The sequence below is a fragment of the Sciurus carolinensis genome, chromosome 3 (assembly GCF_902686445.1).
Source record: "Sciurus carolinensis chromosome 3, mSciCar1.2, whole genome shotgun sequence".
NCBI classification, from domain to species: Eukaryota; Metazoa; Chordata; class Mammalia; order Rodentia; family Sciuridae; genus Sciurus; species Sciurus carolinensis.
The window spans coordinates 26,377,772-26,391,971 of record NC_062215.1 but is presented as its reverse complement, the minus strand read 5'-3'; the positions used below and the strand labels follow the sequence as shown (position 1 = coordinate 26,391,971).

Genomic DNA, 14,200 nt, shown 5'->3' with positions numbered 1-14,200 from the left:
TGATCCTCCTGCCTCAGTCTCCCAAGCACAGGGACTGACTACATGCCACCATGCCCAGCCCTTTTTTATTATTTTATTTTTATTTATTTTATTGGTACTGGGCATTGAACCGAGGGGTGCTTTATAACTGAGCTACATCGCCAGCTCTTTTTAAGTTTTTATTTTGAAACAAGGTCTCACTAAATTGCTGAGGCTGAACCGGGTGGTCCTCCTGCCTGTCCCGAATCATTGGGATTATAGGTGTATGTCACCGAGTCCAGCCCAGCCCTTTTTAAAAAAATACGACTACTAGAAAACACTTGTTTTCATGCGGGGGATTGAACACAGGGCCTCACACATGAAAGGCAGGGACTCTACCACTGAGCTATATGCTCAGCCCTTTTAATTTTTAAAGACAGGGTTATCACTAAATTGCCCAGGTTGGCTTTAAACTTTCAATCCTCCCATCTTAACTGGGATTACAGGCATGCACCAGCACACCCAGATAGACAAAAAATTTGTTACATATATTTGACTCACCTTGTACTTTTATTGGGTAGGACAGTGCTCAGAAGTATGAACTACTGTCTCCTGGGCATTTTTATTTTTTTTTTTATTTATTTTTATTTTTTTGGTTATTGGGGATGAACCCGGGGTACTCTACCACTAAGCTACATCCCCAACCCTTTTATTTTTTTGAGACAGGGTCTAAGTTACCCAGACTGGCCTTGAACTTGCAATCCTCCTGCCTCAGTCTCCTAAGCAGTGGGGATTATAGGCATGTGCCACCATGCCTGGCTATTATTCCTATTTTAGAGTGAAGGGAAAGAAGGCACAGAGAGGTTAAGAAACTTGACCAAAATGGCACAGCTGGGACTGGGGATGTTAACTTAGTGGTAGTGTTTGCTTGGCATGCTTAAGGCCCTGGGTTTCATCCCACAAAACAAACAAACAAATAAACAAACAAATCACACAAAAAGATACAAGTCTGGGTATCAAGTCTTTACACTTGGTAAGAAGTGATTTCTGGTCCTCCCTAATGCACAGACTGGTGGCTGGAGACATAAAACCAGGGGTTCTGGAGGGGGGAAATCAAGGGTCCAGGAGAGCTCATTTTATGTACTCCTGAACTGACCACATTCATTCTGCAAAATATCTACGACTTTCTTAAAGCATTGGAGGTTTCCTCTTACCTGCTCCACAGGGTCTGTTCTTTCCCAGCCCAAGCTTAGCATGACAACCTCTATGACATGATCCACGAGGGTTTTGGAATCTCCGAGAGCTGGTTCAAATGCCAAGCTTATCTTTTCCCAGCTGTGCAATTTTGGCCAAACCCCTTACCGTCTCTGAGCCTTTTCCTCCCCTGTAAAGTGGACCCAGGGACCACCTGTGGGGCTTGTATGAGGTAATATCCCGTGCCTGGTGCACAGAACATGCTCAGTACAAAATAATGTTCCTATGTGATCTTGATTGAGATTAGGAGCAGGGAGGGGACTTGCCTGATGGCAGACCTTCCAGCACCCACAGGGTTCCCCACCTGTCCATTCCCCACTCTTACCTGAGATTCTCCCCGCCCTCGGTGCACAGGAAGTCCAGGCCTGCCGGCTGAGCACTCACAAACTTATGCAAGTGGGCCAGCTCCAGGGCCTTCCAAATGTCCTCCTCTGAGTAACGACCGAAGGGGTCCAGGTTCATACGTAGGGTCCCCGAGAACAGAATGGGGTCCTGAGGATACAAGAAGGTCTTAGAGAGAAGCGGCTCAGGCCCCATGAAGAGCCCAGGGCCCCAGGTGCAGAGTAAAGGGAGGGAATTAGGTGGCGACGTTCCCATTCCCTCCCCAGCCCTCCAGGAGGGAGACAACCGCCAAGGAGATCAAAAATTGCCTGTAGGAGTGATAAAACCTCAGCTTTGCCACTCACTAAGTCCTCGGCTAAAGCAGGGACAGTCACTAATCCGACTGCAAAGTGTCCAGTTGGCAGAAAAAAATACCAGAGAAACCAGAAAAAGTGAAATGTCATTCCGAGCTGTGCAACCAGGACACCGGGATGGAACAGCTGAGGGATGGGGTGCTTGGGGGGCCCTGGGGTCCTTCTGGATTTGCTGACCCAGGAGGTCAAAGGCAAGGCTTGACTGGGTCAGGGGAGGCCTGACCCTTTCAGATCTGTGTCTGGGTGACTCCACGGTGACTCTGCTCCCTCTCTCCTACCAATCTCCATTCTGGGTCCTCAGGCTCCAGAACGGGGGTGTGGCCACCCCATGGCCAGCCCCTACCTGCGGGATGATGGTCAGCTGAGAACGCAGGTCATGGAGGCCGATGTTTGCCACGTTGAGGCCGTCGACGAGGATTTCGCCCTCTGCTGCCTCCACGATTCGGAACAGGGCGAGGGTCATGGACGACTTGCCAGCTCCAGTGCGGCCTACGATGCCCACCTGCAGGGGTGGGGATGCTAGAGGTCAGGGGGCATCTCCGGGTCTCCCCGGCCGCTGTGCAGATGTCTGACCAGAGCACCTGCCCGCTCAGGGACGGGTCCTCCCTCAAGGGCAGTAACGACCTCCCCAGGTACAAGCACCGCCCGGCCCACTGCGCCAAGTACCTTCTCGCCTCCGCGCACGCGCAGACTCAGGTTCTTCAGCACCAGCTCCAGGCCCGGGCGGTACCGCACAGAATAGTTCCGGAACTCCACCTCCCCATGCAGAGGCCAGCCTTCGGGAGGGCGGCTGCCCTCCACCACCCAGGGGGCCTGGCGGGACGGCATACGCGGTGTGGCACCTCTTCCCCACCACGCCCTCCCCACCAAGGCCCCTCGGCCCTTACCCACTGTGGTCTCTGGGGAGGGCCAGGGACTCCTTTATCCCGCTTTATTTTCTTTTTCTTTTTTGTGGCGCGGCAGATGGAACACTCATGCACACTAGGCCAGCGCTCTGCCATCCAGCCCCATCCGCATCCGGCCCTCCCTCTGACTTAACTCTCTGCAGAGCCACCTTGCGGTCCCATTAGCCTCAGGACTCACGTTCCTGAGGTGCCCTCCCTGCCTGCCCTACCTCTTCCCTTCCACACCTTTATCCATTCATTATTATTAAGTGGTGTCCTTGTGCCAGGCAGTAGGGACACATGGTGTCCCCAAGAAGACCAAGTCCTCGCCCCCAAGAGGCTTACATGCTAGGACCAGAGCCTACCAAGGATAAAAATGCCTGTTTTTATAATGCAAGGAGTGCTGCTCTGCTCAGGGTGGTCAAGGGGGCATCGTGGAGGAAGGGCAGTTAGTAAAGACCTGAAGGAGGTCAGGGAACACAAGTGGGTTGTGGGGCAGACAGAGGGAACAGCAAGTGCAGATGCCTCCTGGTGTGTTCTAGAACACACAGTCAAAGGTGAGAGCTTGCAGGCTGAGGCAGTGGGTGGCCCCATCAGTTAGGGCCTGGCAGGCTACTGTCAGGATGTAGTGCTTTTTAACCCTGAGTAAGATGCAAAGGTATTAGAGGGCTGTGCTCAGAGCGATAAAGGATCTCTCTGGCAGCTGGAAGGAGGATAGACTGACTCAGTATAAGATGGTGGTGGTTTTGAGACAGGACTGGATACATAGTTTGAGAGGCCCACTGTGAAATGAATGTAGGGCCTCTTATTTTTAAAAAATATTAAGAATGTCAAGCCAGGGACAGAGGTACATGCCTGTAATCCCAGTGACCCAGAAGGCTGAGGTAGGAGGATCACAAGTTGGAGGCCAGCCTCAGCAATTTAGCAAGATCCTGAAGCAACTTAGTGAGACCTTGTCTCAAAAAAAAAATAGGGCTGGGGATGTGCTCAGTGGTAAAGCATCCTTGGTTTCTATACAATAAAAGAATGTTGAGATAATGACAGCAGCATATTAAACCAAACTTAGTGCTTCTAAGCATGGGTCCTTCCAATAATGAGGACTTGATTGACAGCTCAGGCCACACACCCATGAAACTGGCCTTCTTTGGTGGCATGGAAGCTGGATGGTCAGAGGTCAAAAGGCAGAGGAGCAAGTTCAGAAGGCTGTTGTGGAGATGTCAAAGAAAAGACCAGGCAGCAATTAGTATACAGGGACAGATCATGTGTGTACACAGGGCAAGCTGGACTGCTGGATGTAAAGAGGGAAATGTGAAGATCCCACGGGGAGAGTAGGATCAACCCCTATGGAAGGCAGGGCTAGGTCAGAGACCAGGCTGGCAGGAATGGGTGGTGTGGGGTGGGACCTTGGGTCACACAACTCAGGGCCCAGGACCAAGAAGAAGGGCAGCTTGTTGCATCTGGATGTTGCTGAGATTGAATCAGATGAGAACAGAAAACTTGTCTCCTAGATAGGATGGAGGGAGGTCATGGGTGAGCCATTTTGACGGAGGGATAGGTCCAGAAAATAGACCACGGGAAGGTGAGTTCCACGGTAAATTTTTTTTTTTTTTTTTTTTTTTTTTTTTTTTTTTTTTTTTTTTTTTTTGCGCTGCTGGGGATTGAACCAGGGCCTTGTGCTTGTAAGGCAAGCACTCTATCAACTGAGCTATATCCCCAGCCCACAGACCACTTTTTAAAACAAGTTTCACAAGGACTGGGGATATAGCTTTGTGGTCAAGTGCTTGCCTAGCACGCATGAGGCCCTGGGTTCCATGTCCAGTATTTTGAGAAACAAAATAAAAATTGAGCTTCACCACAACAGAGAGCAGAGAACTGGTATAGCAGGATGCAGGGAAAGGGAGTGTGTATGTGTGTGTATGTGTGTGTATGTGTGTGTGTGTGTGTGTGTGTGTGTGTGTAATGAAGAGGGACAGGACGTTTTTGCACAGGAATGGGACTCTTCCAACAGAGGGAGCAAGACTGATGGATAAGAGACAGAGGTACAACTGAGGAAGTCCAGGCCTCCACCAGCCCTGGGAAGAAACAGAGGGGCTGGACTTTGAAACCGGAATGGGTAATGTCTGCTCAAAGAGAAAGTCAGAAGGTGGTGGAGGAAGCATGGTAGGTCTAAAGTCCTGGAGGCAGGAAGGCAGAGGGAATTCACTAACCTGTTTCTCACGGAAGTGTCAGGTGAGGTCGGCAGCTGAGCCCGGGGAGGAGAAGTGTTTTGAGGATAGATTGTCAGAAAGAGGTCTTTCTGCAAGTGGGAGTGTGTGCTTCTTGAGGAAGCAAAGCAGGCATATCCAGCAGAGGAGTGTGATTATATGAAGTACAAGCAGTGATTTTTCTCCAGCTGTGTTTCAGCTACTCAGTGCAGAAATGACAGGTGGGCTCAGCCGGGTGGAGGTTGTAGGTGAGCACAAAAGAGAGACAGAGAAGGGAGTTGAGAGCAGTGGTGTTGGTGAAGCGGAGACTCTGGGCTAGCCAGGGAGGGAGGAGACGCCGGAGGAGCTGATGGCCAGAGGGACAAATGTGGGTCATAGAATTGGGGTCCCAGTGCAGACATGCGGGGCTTGGAGCATATAAGCCAGGAGGGTGTCTAAAAGTGAAGTGCTTGACACCAAGAGCCAGAGATGGAACTGCTTCCAGGCAGAAGGAGGTCTGATGTGTGACCATGGCAGGGGACAGTGGAGAAAAGTCCAGATCCCCTCCCCCATGGTAGAGAACAACTCCTTTCCCCACCTCTGCTCCTTTGACCAGGCCAGTCTCTGGCCAGAATGGTCACCTTCCCTCTGTCCCGCTCTACCATCTTACCTGGTCTGTCAAAACCTTCTTGACTTTCAAATCTCAGTTCCCTCTCGGATCACCCTAGCTATAGGAGCTGCCCTGTCTGTCCTCTTGGGTGTCCCATCCGAGAGCTCTTGTTCACTAAAGAGCCCTGACACGTGTCCCACCCCTAGTGTGGGTTAGACTCTGCCTTGGTCCACTCTGAGCCCTCAAGCTCCTAACATAGCCCCGTGGCTGGTGACCTGTGAGGGTTGGATGGACGAATGAATGAATGAAGAGCCATCTAAATATCCGGCCTGGATGTTCAGGGATGATGGGTCACCAGCACTCACCTCCATCTCTGTCCTGGAGTACTCCATGACCCTCTCCACCGCCACAATATTAGACTCCAAATCTGACATCGCGCGGATCATCCAGTTCAGAACTGATGTCACCTGGCCAAAGGGACCGGGTTGGAGGAGGGCTCCCGTCCCACCCAGCAATGGCTCTGGGGAGAGTTCAGCCCTGGCTCATGCTCCTATCAATGGAATCCTGTCCTGTCTATGACCCAGCTGTGTCCACGGGGGCTCTTATCAGGACTGTGCCTCAGGCAGTGACAATGCAGATTTAGCCAAGGGTCACCTCAGTGTTACTTAAACTTTAATATGTATAACACTTCCCAGAGAATCTTGTTAAAATGCAGCTTCTGATCCACTAGGTCTAGGGTGGGACCTGAGTGTCCTCATTCCTGACAAGCTCCGGGAAGATGTGGATGCAGCCAGTCCAGAGACCACGTTTTGTGTACCAAGGAGTCCCTGCTAGAAATGCCAAATCCTGAGCTCCATCCCCGACCCAGTGAATCAGGATGTACATTTTAACAAGATCTCCAGATAATGCACACGCACATTAATGTTGGAGAAGATTACCCTGTCTCCTTTGCCTTTTGTTTACCAATGCATTCAGGATTGGAGCCACCTGAGGCATTAACCATGTGATCTGCTTTACAAAAATTCCACTTGCAGTTACATAACTCTGACCACACAGGCTGGTGTCAGGGCGACCTACTTGACCTCCAGCACAGGCTCCAGTCACCTGATCTGTCTGATCTGTGTATAGTCATCCCTCAGTATCACCAGAGAATTGGTTCCAGGATCTCCTAAAGATACCAAAATCCACGAATGTTCAAGTCCTTTATGTAAAATGATGTCATACTTGTATGCAACCTACTTACATCCTTCCTGTAAGCGTTAAGTCATCTCTAGATTATTTATAAAACCTAATAAAATGCCTGCCTATCACTTCATTCATACGGATTCAGCGGAGTATTTGGGACGAGGCAAATGCAAGCCTTGCTTTGGTTTTTCTTTTTCGTATTTTCCACCTGCACTGGGTTGAATCTCTGGATGCAGAGCCCTTGGATACCCGGGGCTGACTCTGCTTTCTCCGCAGGCACGGGAATGTGAGGTGTGGTGTGTCTACACTTCCCTGAGTTGGGGGCCAAGTTCCACGATCATTTCTCCAACACCCCAGGGCAGGCTGCTCCTCTGGGCTCCTCTGGGCCCCTGCGTTTTGTTTCTGCTTCCACAAAGGCCCACTCAGCCTGTGTTCCAGCGCCCTGCTGAGGGGAGTCTCTTTACACCTGTGAGCTCACAGGCCTTGAGGGCAGAACCTGCCACTGTCCCCTTATTGCGAAGAGAGGGCACTCTGGAGGCGCTTGTGACACTTGTATGGCCTTTGCCCAGTGGCGGTCCCGCCCCGGGGCCCTGGCCTTTCCATACCTGTAGGGCGTAGGACACAGAAAGGCCCACCAGCCCGGGGTTCAGGCTGCTTCTCCCAATCACCGCGAACAGCGCCGCAAAGAACACCACGCAGTTCCCCACGAACTCCACTCGGACGCTTAGCCACCTGTGAGGACCAGACAGGGAGGAAATGGGGACACGGTGCGGGAAAGGCTCAGGAGGCCGGGACAACAGGGCCTGTGGAGGTGCCCGGAGGAGGGGGCGGAAGAGGAGGCTTCTGACCGGTTGGAGACAATGAAGAGGTAGCTACTCTTCTGGTTGGTGTCCACCTTCATATTGCTGAGGACCTGGAAGTCGTGGCTGCGGTTGTAGGCCCGGATGACACTGGTGCCACTCACTGTCTCCGAAAAGTGGGAGTAGATGGGCGAGCGGTTGATGGATTCCAGCCGCCTCAGTTGCCGGGAGGTGGCCACATAGAAGCGCTGATGGGGAATGGGGGAAGAGCTTGGGGCCAGGGTGCGGAAGCCCCCCACTCAGTTCTGTTCATCCTCTGAACCCATCTGTGTTTTCTTGGACTGCTAGTCAACTAGCTGGCCCCCCTTTGCCCATGAGATCTTGCTGCCTTTTCCTGTCACCCCCGCTTGGAGATTTAGGGTCCTTCTTTCATTCTTTATCTTTTTGGCATTGGGGATTGAACCCGGAGGTACTTTGCCACTAAGCTACATCCCCAGATCTTTAAATTTTTAATTTTGAGACAGGGTCTCGCTAAGTTGCTTGGGGCATCGCTGAGTTGCTGAGGCTGGCCTCGAACTTGTGGATCCTCCTGCCTCAGCCTCCCCAGTGGCTGGGATTATAGTAGGTGTGCACCACCACTCCCAACCATAGTGTTTTGCCAAAATACAGCCAACAGCCTGACATGGTCCAGGTGCACACCCATACATGCGCCCCTCCCACCCTCTAGTACCTGCGTGAATATGTAGAGCACAGCCAGAGGAAGGATGACCACAAGGAAGAGCGGGGTGGTGACCGTGATGACTATGAGCGTGGACAGGGAGGAGCAGAAGGTTCTGAGCAACAGGAGGATGGAGGGGGCCAGAATCTCATCCATGACGTTGATGTCCTTGGAGAAGCGATTGAGGATACGGCCTGAGGGAGTGGTGTCAAAGAAGGCCTGGGGCGAGTGTATCTTGTTGTACAGCAGCGCCTTGTGCAGAAGGCTTGCAGCATGGACACCGCCCATGGCCATTGTGAAGGCTGACAGCATCACCAGGAGCCCTGTGGGGGGAGGCGAGGGCAGCTCGCTCACCTGGGAGGCCTGGTGGGCACGGAGGGGCCAATTCAGGGACAAGGACAGTTGGGTGGGTTAGGGGGGCTCTGAGGCAGGGGTATGGTTTGGGGAGCCTGAGCGCCATAGGAGAGGAAGGGATCCAGGAGCCCCTTCGGGCAGGTCCACAGGTTCACCTTGCAGAATTCCCAGGGTAGCATAGACGCCCAGCCGCAGGGAGGTGTTGTTCTGTCTGCCTTCTGCCATGGAGTCGCTGGTCCAGGCACTGAGCCACATGTCGGCCCCAATGGCAGCTGCACTTTGGCCCACATAGAGGACACAGATAACAAACGAGGTCCAGAGCCCCACGGCCTTGGCATAATCCAAGAACACTCTGAGCCTCACCTGCAGGGAGAGCCCACCACAGTTGGGGACAGGATCCCACGAACTCTGGGACTGCAGGCAGCCAGTTCATCCTCTCCAGTCCTTCTGGTCCACCCTACTCACTTTGCCAGTCTCCGCCTTCTCCTCCTGGATGAGCATCCCCGTCTTCTTTGCTTCTACGACTTTCTCTGATTGACTCAGGTGTCTCCAGGGCACCATGCGACTCTGACTCTCCCCTTCTGAAGACATCGTGCTCAGCTGTCTGTGGAGGCAGCTGGTCAGACCCGGCGAGGAGGTCTCGGACACCCCCAGGACAGAGGCCCAGAGTGCAAGGCGTGGGAGCCCAGCTGCAGCCTTCGGGGGGCTGGGAACTCACCTCACAAACTGCCTTTGGACCTCGTACGTGACCGGCTCACTCTCTGTCAGGCCTGTGTGGTTGCTGAGCGTGTCATCTATCAGAAGCTCCTCCTCGTCTGTTTGTTCCAAGACTGCAGAGGGTGGGAGGAAATCACAGAGGTTGGCTGCTCTTGCTGCAGTCCTTGTGTCCCCTAACCCCAGATGAACAAGCACAAGGAAGGCCAAGAGGGTTCAGAAGGACAACCAGAAAGACCTGGGTTAGCCAACAAGGAAAACTTCCCTCCAGAGACTATGGAGAAGGGGACTCAAATATAAGAGTAAGGAACTCGGGCTCTGGAGTCAGGCTGACTGAGCTTAAATTCCACTTCCTTGAAGCGAAACCTTAGGCAGGCATGGGAAAGGGATCATCATAGTGGTACTTGGCTCATGGTGTCACTGCGAGGGTTAAAGGAAAGAATGTGTGTCTAGGGATTAGCAAGGGACATAGCACTGGGTGAATGCTTTAGACAGGTTGGTTGTAGATATGGCAGTATGCAGGAAAGGGGCCTGTGAGCCAGCTGGGTGACAAGGTGGGGGGCGGGGCATGGTGCCAGCCCAAGGACTGTAGTAGGCGCTGTGAGGACAGGGATTTTTGCCCCTGCCATTGACTGCTATCTCTCAGTGCCTGGACACAGTTCAGTAACTCTTGAATGTCTACCAAGCACTTGCATATTTGCTAAACAACTTCTCCCAAAAACAGATTTGCCACATATTTAGGACCTGAGTCCACATGCCCTTATGACAGGTGGGACTACTGAGGCTCTGAGATCTGAGCTGCTGATCCAAGGTCCCATAGTTAGGGAGGAGGGCAGGCCGGACTTGGCTGCACCCCATTCACTTTCCCTCTGGAGATGCGCAACACAGGTGGCCCAGGTTTCCCAGAACCTTGATGGTCCGACAGTGGGCCAGTCCAGAGAGACTTGGAGACCCCAGACCAGGGAGATGCCAGGAGGGCGCAGGACTCAGGAGGGCCAGGAACGGCAGATACCAATCCTGCTGTCCTCCAGGTGCTCCTGAGGCTCATCCGGTGCATAGTTGTGGAGGAAGTTGGCAAAAGAGCCATCGTGTTGCAGGAGGGCTGAGTAGGGGCCCATCTCAGACACCTGCCCGTCAGCCAGGACGATGATGAAGTCCGTCTGGGGCAGGAAGCTGATGCCGTGTGTCACCAGCAAGCGAGTCTGCAGAGAAGGCAGCCGGCTTTCAGCCCCTCTGCCCGCGGCACGGTAACACGCATGGTGCCGGGACACCGGGGTGAGCTGTCCAGGGAGCATGGATGGGCACCTCCAGGACTCACCCCGTGTTTTCTTCAGCTTACTCAGTGCCATCCCCAGGGGTTTCCTCGGCTGCTCAACCCACACTCCTGCTTCTTGGGTTCCATACCTCCAGGTCTCACCCGTTGTCTCTTTGGCCCCTGATCTTACCTGAGCCCCCTTAGCCTCACCTTGCCTGCCAGCACACCTTCCGGCCCAATCACGTGGTCGAAGATATGTCTGGCCACGTGGGAGTCCACCGCTGACAATGGATCATCCAGCAGAAAAATATCAGCGTTGCTGTAAACAGCCCGGGCCAAACTGACTCGCTGCCGCTGACCCCCAGACAGGTTGATGCCCTGGAAGGAGGAGGTGTTGGGAGGCGGGTGCAGGATGGAAGGGGATCAGACAGGCCCAGGGGAACATTTCACACAGTTTCCGGCTGTCTTTGTGAAACTGTATAGCCACCGAAGAAGGGGTGGTGGTCTGAGTCCTCCTCTTTGCTTTACCAGCTTCTCTAGGTGACCCTGCCCAAACCAAGTGTCCTTCAGCAGATGAATGGAAACACACAAGGTCCATCCACACACCACACGATCATTCAGCCTCAAGAAGGAAGGAAACACTGACGTGCTACAGGAAGGATGGACCTGGAGGACCTGATGCTCCGTGAAGTGAGCCAGTCATGCAAAGATTCCGTGTGACTTCCTCATGTGACTTACCTAGAGTAGTCCAATTCCTAGCAATGGAAGAACGGTAGTTGCCAGGGGTTGGGGGAGAAGGGACGGGGGAGTTAGCAATCAAGGGGACAGATATCCAGTGGAGATGATTGCCTAACAATGAGAAAGCACTTGATGTGACTGAACTGCACCTTAGAAAACGTTACAGTGGCACATTTTATGTTAGGTGTCCTTGGCGACAATTAAAAACAAACAAAAGAAAACAGAAAAACAAAACTCAGGCCAATGTCCTTCGTTTTGTGGTACTGGGGATGGAACTCAAGGGCACTCTACCTCTGAGACACATCCCCAGCCCTTTTTATTTATATATTTATTTTGGTACTGGGGATTGAACTCAGGGTGTCAAAAGCCACATCTCCAGTTTTGTTTTTTTTTTTTTTTTCTTTTTTAATTTTGTGACAAGGTCTCACTAAGTTGCTTAGGGCCTCACGAAGTTGCTGAGGCTGGCCTCCAGCTTTTGATCCTCCTGCCTGAGCCTCCTGAGTTGCTGGGATTGCAGGTGTGCACCATGGCACCCAGCTTGCCCTTTTTATTTTTTATTTTGAGACAGGATCTCACCAAATTGCCCAGGCTGGCCTTGAACTTGTAATCTTCCTGCCTCAGCCTTCCCAGTTCCTGGAATTACAGGTGTGTGTACCTGACGGTCTCTTTTTTTTTTTTTTTTAATTTTTAAACATTTTTTCTGGGCTGGGGAGATAGCTGTTGGTAGAGTGCTTGCCTTGCAAGCACAAGGCCCTGGGTTCAATCCCCAGCACCGCAAAAAAAAAAAAAAAAAAAAAATTTTTTTTCTAATTCGTTACACATTGTCTCATGTTTTTTAAAGTCCAAAATCTTAACTACAGTCTTCCAGGTTCTGCCTTGCCCTATACCCAAGCTCTATTTTCTAACCTCAGTCAACAATTCAAACCTGTACATATTCTTACCTTGCTTTATTTGCTTCATTTTTTCCCTGTAGCATTATCTAATATCTTATACAGACTTATCTTGCTTATCGTCTCTTTCCCCACTAGAATGTAAAGTATATGAAGGTAAAGATTTTAGCCTGGTGCATCCACTACTGTATAATATTGTCTGACATATAATAGGTGCTTAATAAAAATCTGATGAATGAATGAAAAATGAACAAACAGATGAATGACAACCTCTTTCTCAGTTGCCAAGATTAAACTCAGAAGTGATGCTCTTTTTTTTTTTTTTTTGCAGTGCTGGGGATTGAACCCAGGGCCTCGGGCCTGCAAGGCAAGCACTCTACCAACTGAGCTACATCCCCAGCCCAGAGATGCTCTTCTTTATGCAGACTCTCCTTTAGTCTCCTTCCTGTACCCTGCACAGGACTTCAGCCTGGCCCCAGGGTGATCTGCCACCCCTACCTGCTCATGAGTTGGCTGCACCAGTAGGAGATGTGTTTCCCCAGGGCCTGGCACAGGGTTGGAGGTGATATTACAAAAATGTGTAAATGAAGGAATGAATACCTGGACCTGAGTTGGGCTGAGGAGGGCAGCTTTATGTGCTGGCTCCTCAGGGACAGGAGGGGAGCCTGTACCTTCTCTCCGATCTCTGTCTGGTCCCCACCAGGCAGGACCTCCAGGTCTGCTAGCAGAGCACAGGTCTCCAGAGCCTGTTGGTAGCGCTTAGGATCCATGGTCTGGCCAAACAGCACATTTTCCTGAAGCGTGCAGTTCTGGATCCATGCCTGCTGGGGCACATAGGCCACAGAGCCCTGGCCAGAGAAGTTTGCCTCAGGGTTTGCCCAAGGCCTGGTCGAGCCTCACGCCCTTCGAAGGAACCCCATCCCTCTCACCTTCACAGACACTTTGCCTTCCAGTTTCTCCATCTCGCCCAGCAGGGCAGACACCAGGGAGGACTTCCCACAGCCCACCGGCCCCACCACGGCCACTAGTGCCCCTTTCAGGATTTGGATGTTTAGGCTGGGAGGAAGAAGCCCCAGTCAGAGGTAGGGTTCAGGTTTGATTCCCAGCCTGCTGCCTGCAGACCCAAGCCCTCCTCCCTTCCAGATACCACCCTGGCAAGCAGGGGCTTTTTTCTGCATTCCCCATTAAAGAGAGGAAAGAGGGTGCTGCTATTGATCTAACCTTCCTCCCACTTAGGAAGGCTGAGAAGAGAGTGGGAGAAGCTGGTACCTGTGCAGGATAGGGGGCAGGTCCTGGGCCCAGGTGAAGGTGCCATTGTGTATGGTGATGGCATAGCCTGGGAGAACCAAGGTGTACAGGGTCAGGGAGCTCAGGGAACGAGGAAGAGGTAGGGAGGCCTGGGGGCAAGGACGGGGAGGAAGCCTGGAATCCCTGGAGGAAGGGCAGGAGGACTGGGGAGCCCTGTGGGGAAGAGGAGCAAAGGACCCAGAAGACGGAGGAGCGGGGCCGTAGAAAGCAGGTGTGCAAAGAGGAAGAAGAAAAGGAGGAAGATTAGAAAGCGTGGAACAAAGAACAGCGGCTGGTGCGAGGGCAGCCCTGGCAGGAGATGTCTGGACCTGGGGAGATGGTCTTTCTCTCCACACACTGGAAGTCAAGTTCATCTTGGTTCAGGAAATGCTGGATCCGTTTCAGAGACACATTGGCCTGCAGGAGGCTGAGTCAGCCCTAGAGGTTGCTTCTCCCACCTTCCACCCCTCCTACCCCGGCTCCGTCCCTCACTTCCTGAACTAGACCAGCCCCTCCCACAACCTAGTTCCATGGTTCCTACTGCCCAAAGGAAAGGCCCAGGTTGGCCAGAGGAGGCTGTCTCCAGAACTCAGGTTTCCAGAGATCGCACTCCATCTCCTGCGACTCCAAAGGACCTTACGAACCGCAGGCACCCTCGACAACTCTTAGTAAGGA

At 52.4% G+C, this 14,200-nt stretch overlaps 1 protein-coding gene across 1 annotated transcript in view; it reads right to left on the bottom strand.

Annotated features, from left to right (window-relative positions):
- Positions 1–14,200, bottom strand: part of Abcc3 (ATP binding cassette subfamily C member 3) — a 50,318-nt gene that overhangs the window by 10,983 nt on the left and 25,135 nt on the right. Inside the window, exons 14-29 of the mRNA XM_047543682.1 lie at positions 13,855–13,942; positions 13,508–13,574; positions 13,168–13,294; positions 12,910–13,086; positions 10,821–10,988; positions 10,368–10,557; positions 9,360–9,471; positions 9,107–9,245; positions 8,797–9,004; positions 8,300–8,610; positions 7,618–7,817; positions 7,375–7,501; positions 5,950–6,051; positions 2,574–2,720; positions 2,251–2,409; positions 1,538–1,704 (exon numbers count right to left, since the gene is read on the bottom strand). Coding sequence (XP_047399638.1) covers positions 1,538–1,704; positions 2,251–2,409; positions 2,574–2,720; positions 5,950–6,051; positions 7,375–7,501; positions 7,618–7,817; positions 8,300–8,610; positions 8,797–9,004; positions 9,107–9,245; positions 9,360–9,471; positions 10,368–10,557; positions 10,821–10,988; positions 12,910–13,086; positions 13,168–13,294; positions 13,508–13,574; positions 13,855–13,942 — 2,489 coding nt within the window. The remainder of the gene's footprint in view (positions 1–1,537; positions 1,705–2,250; positions 2,410–2,573; positions 2,721–5,949; positions 6,052–7,374; positions 7,502–7,617; positions 7,818–8,299; positions 8,611–8,796; positions 9,005–9,106; positions 9,246–9,359; positions 9,472–10,367; positions 10,558–10,820; positions 10,989–12,909; positions 13,087–13,167; positions 13,295–13,507; positions 13,575–13,854; positions 13,943–14,200) is intronic.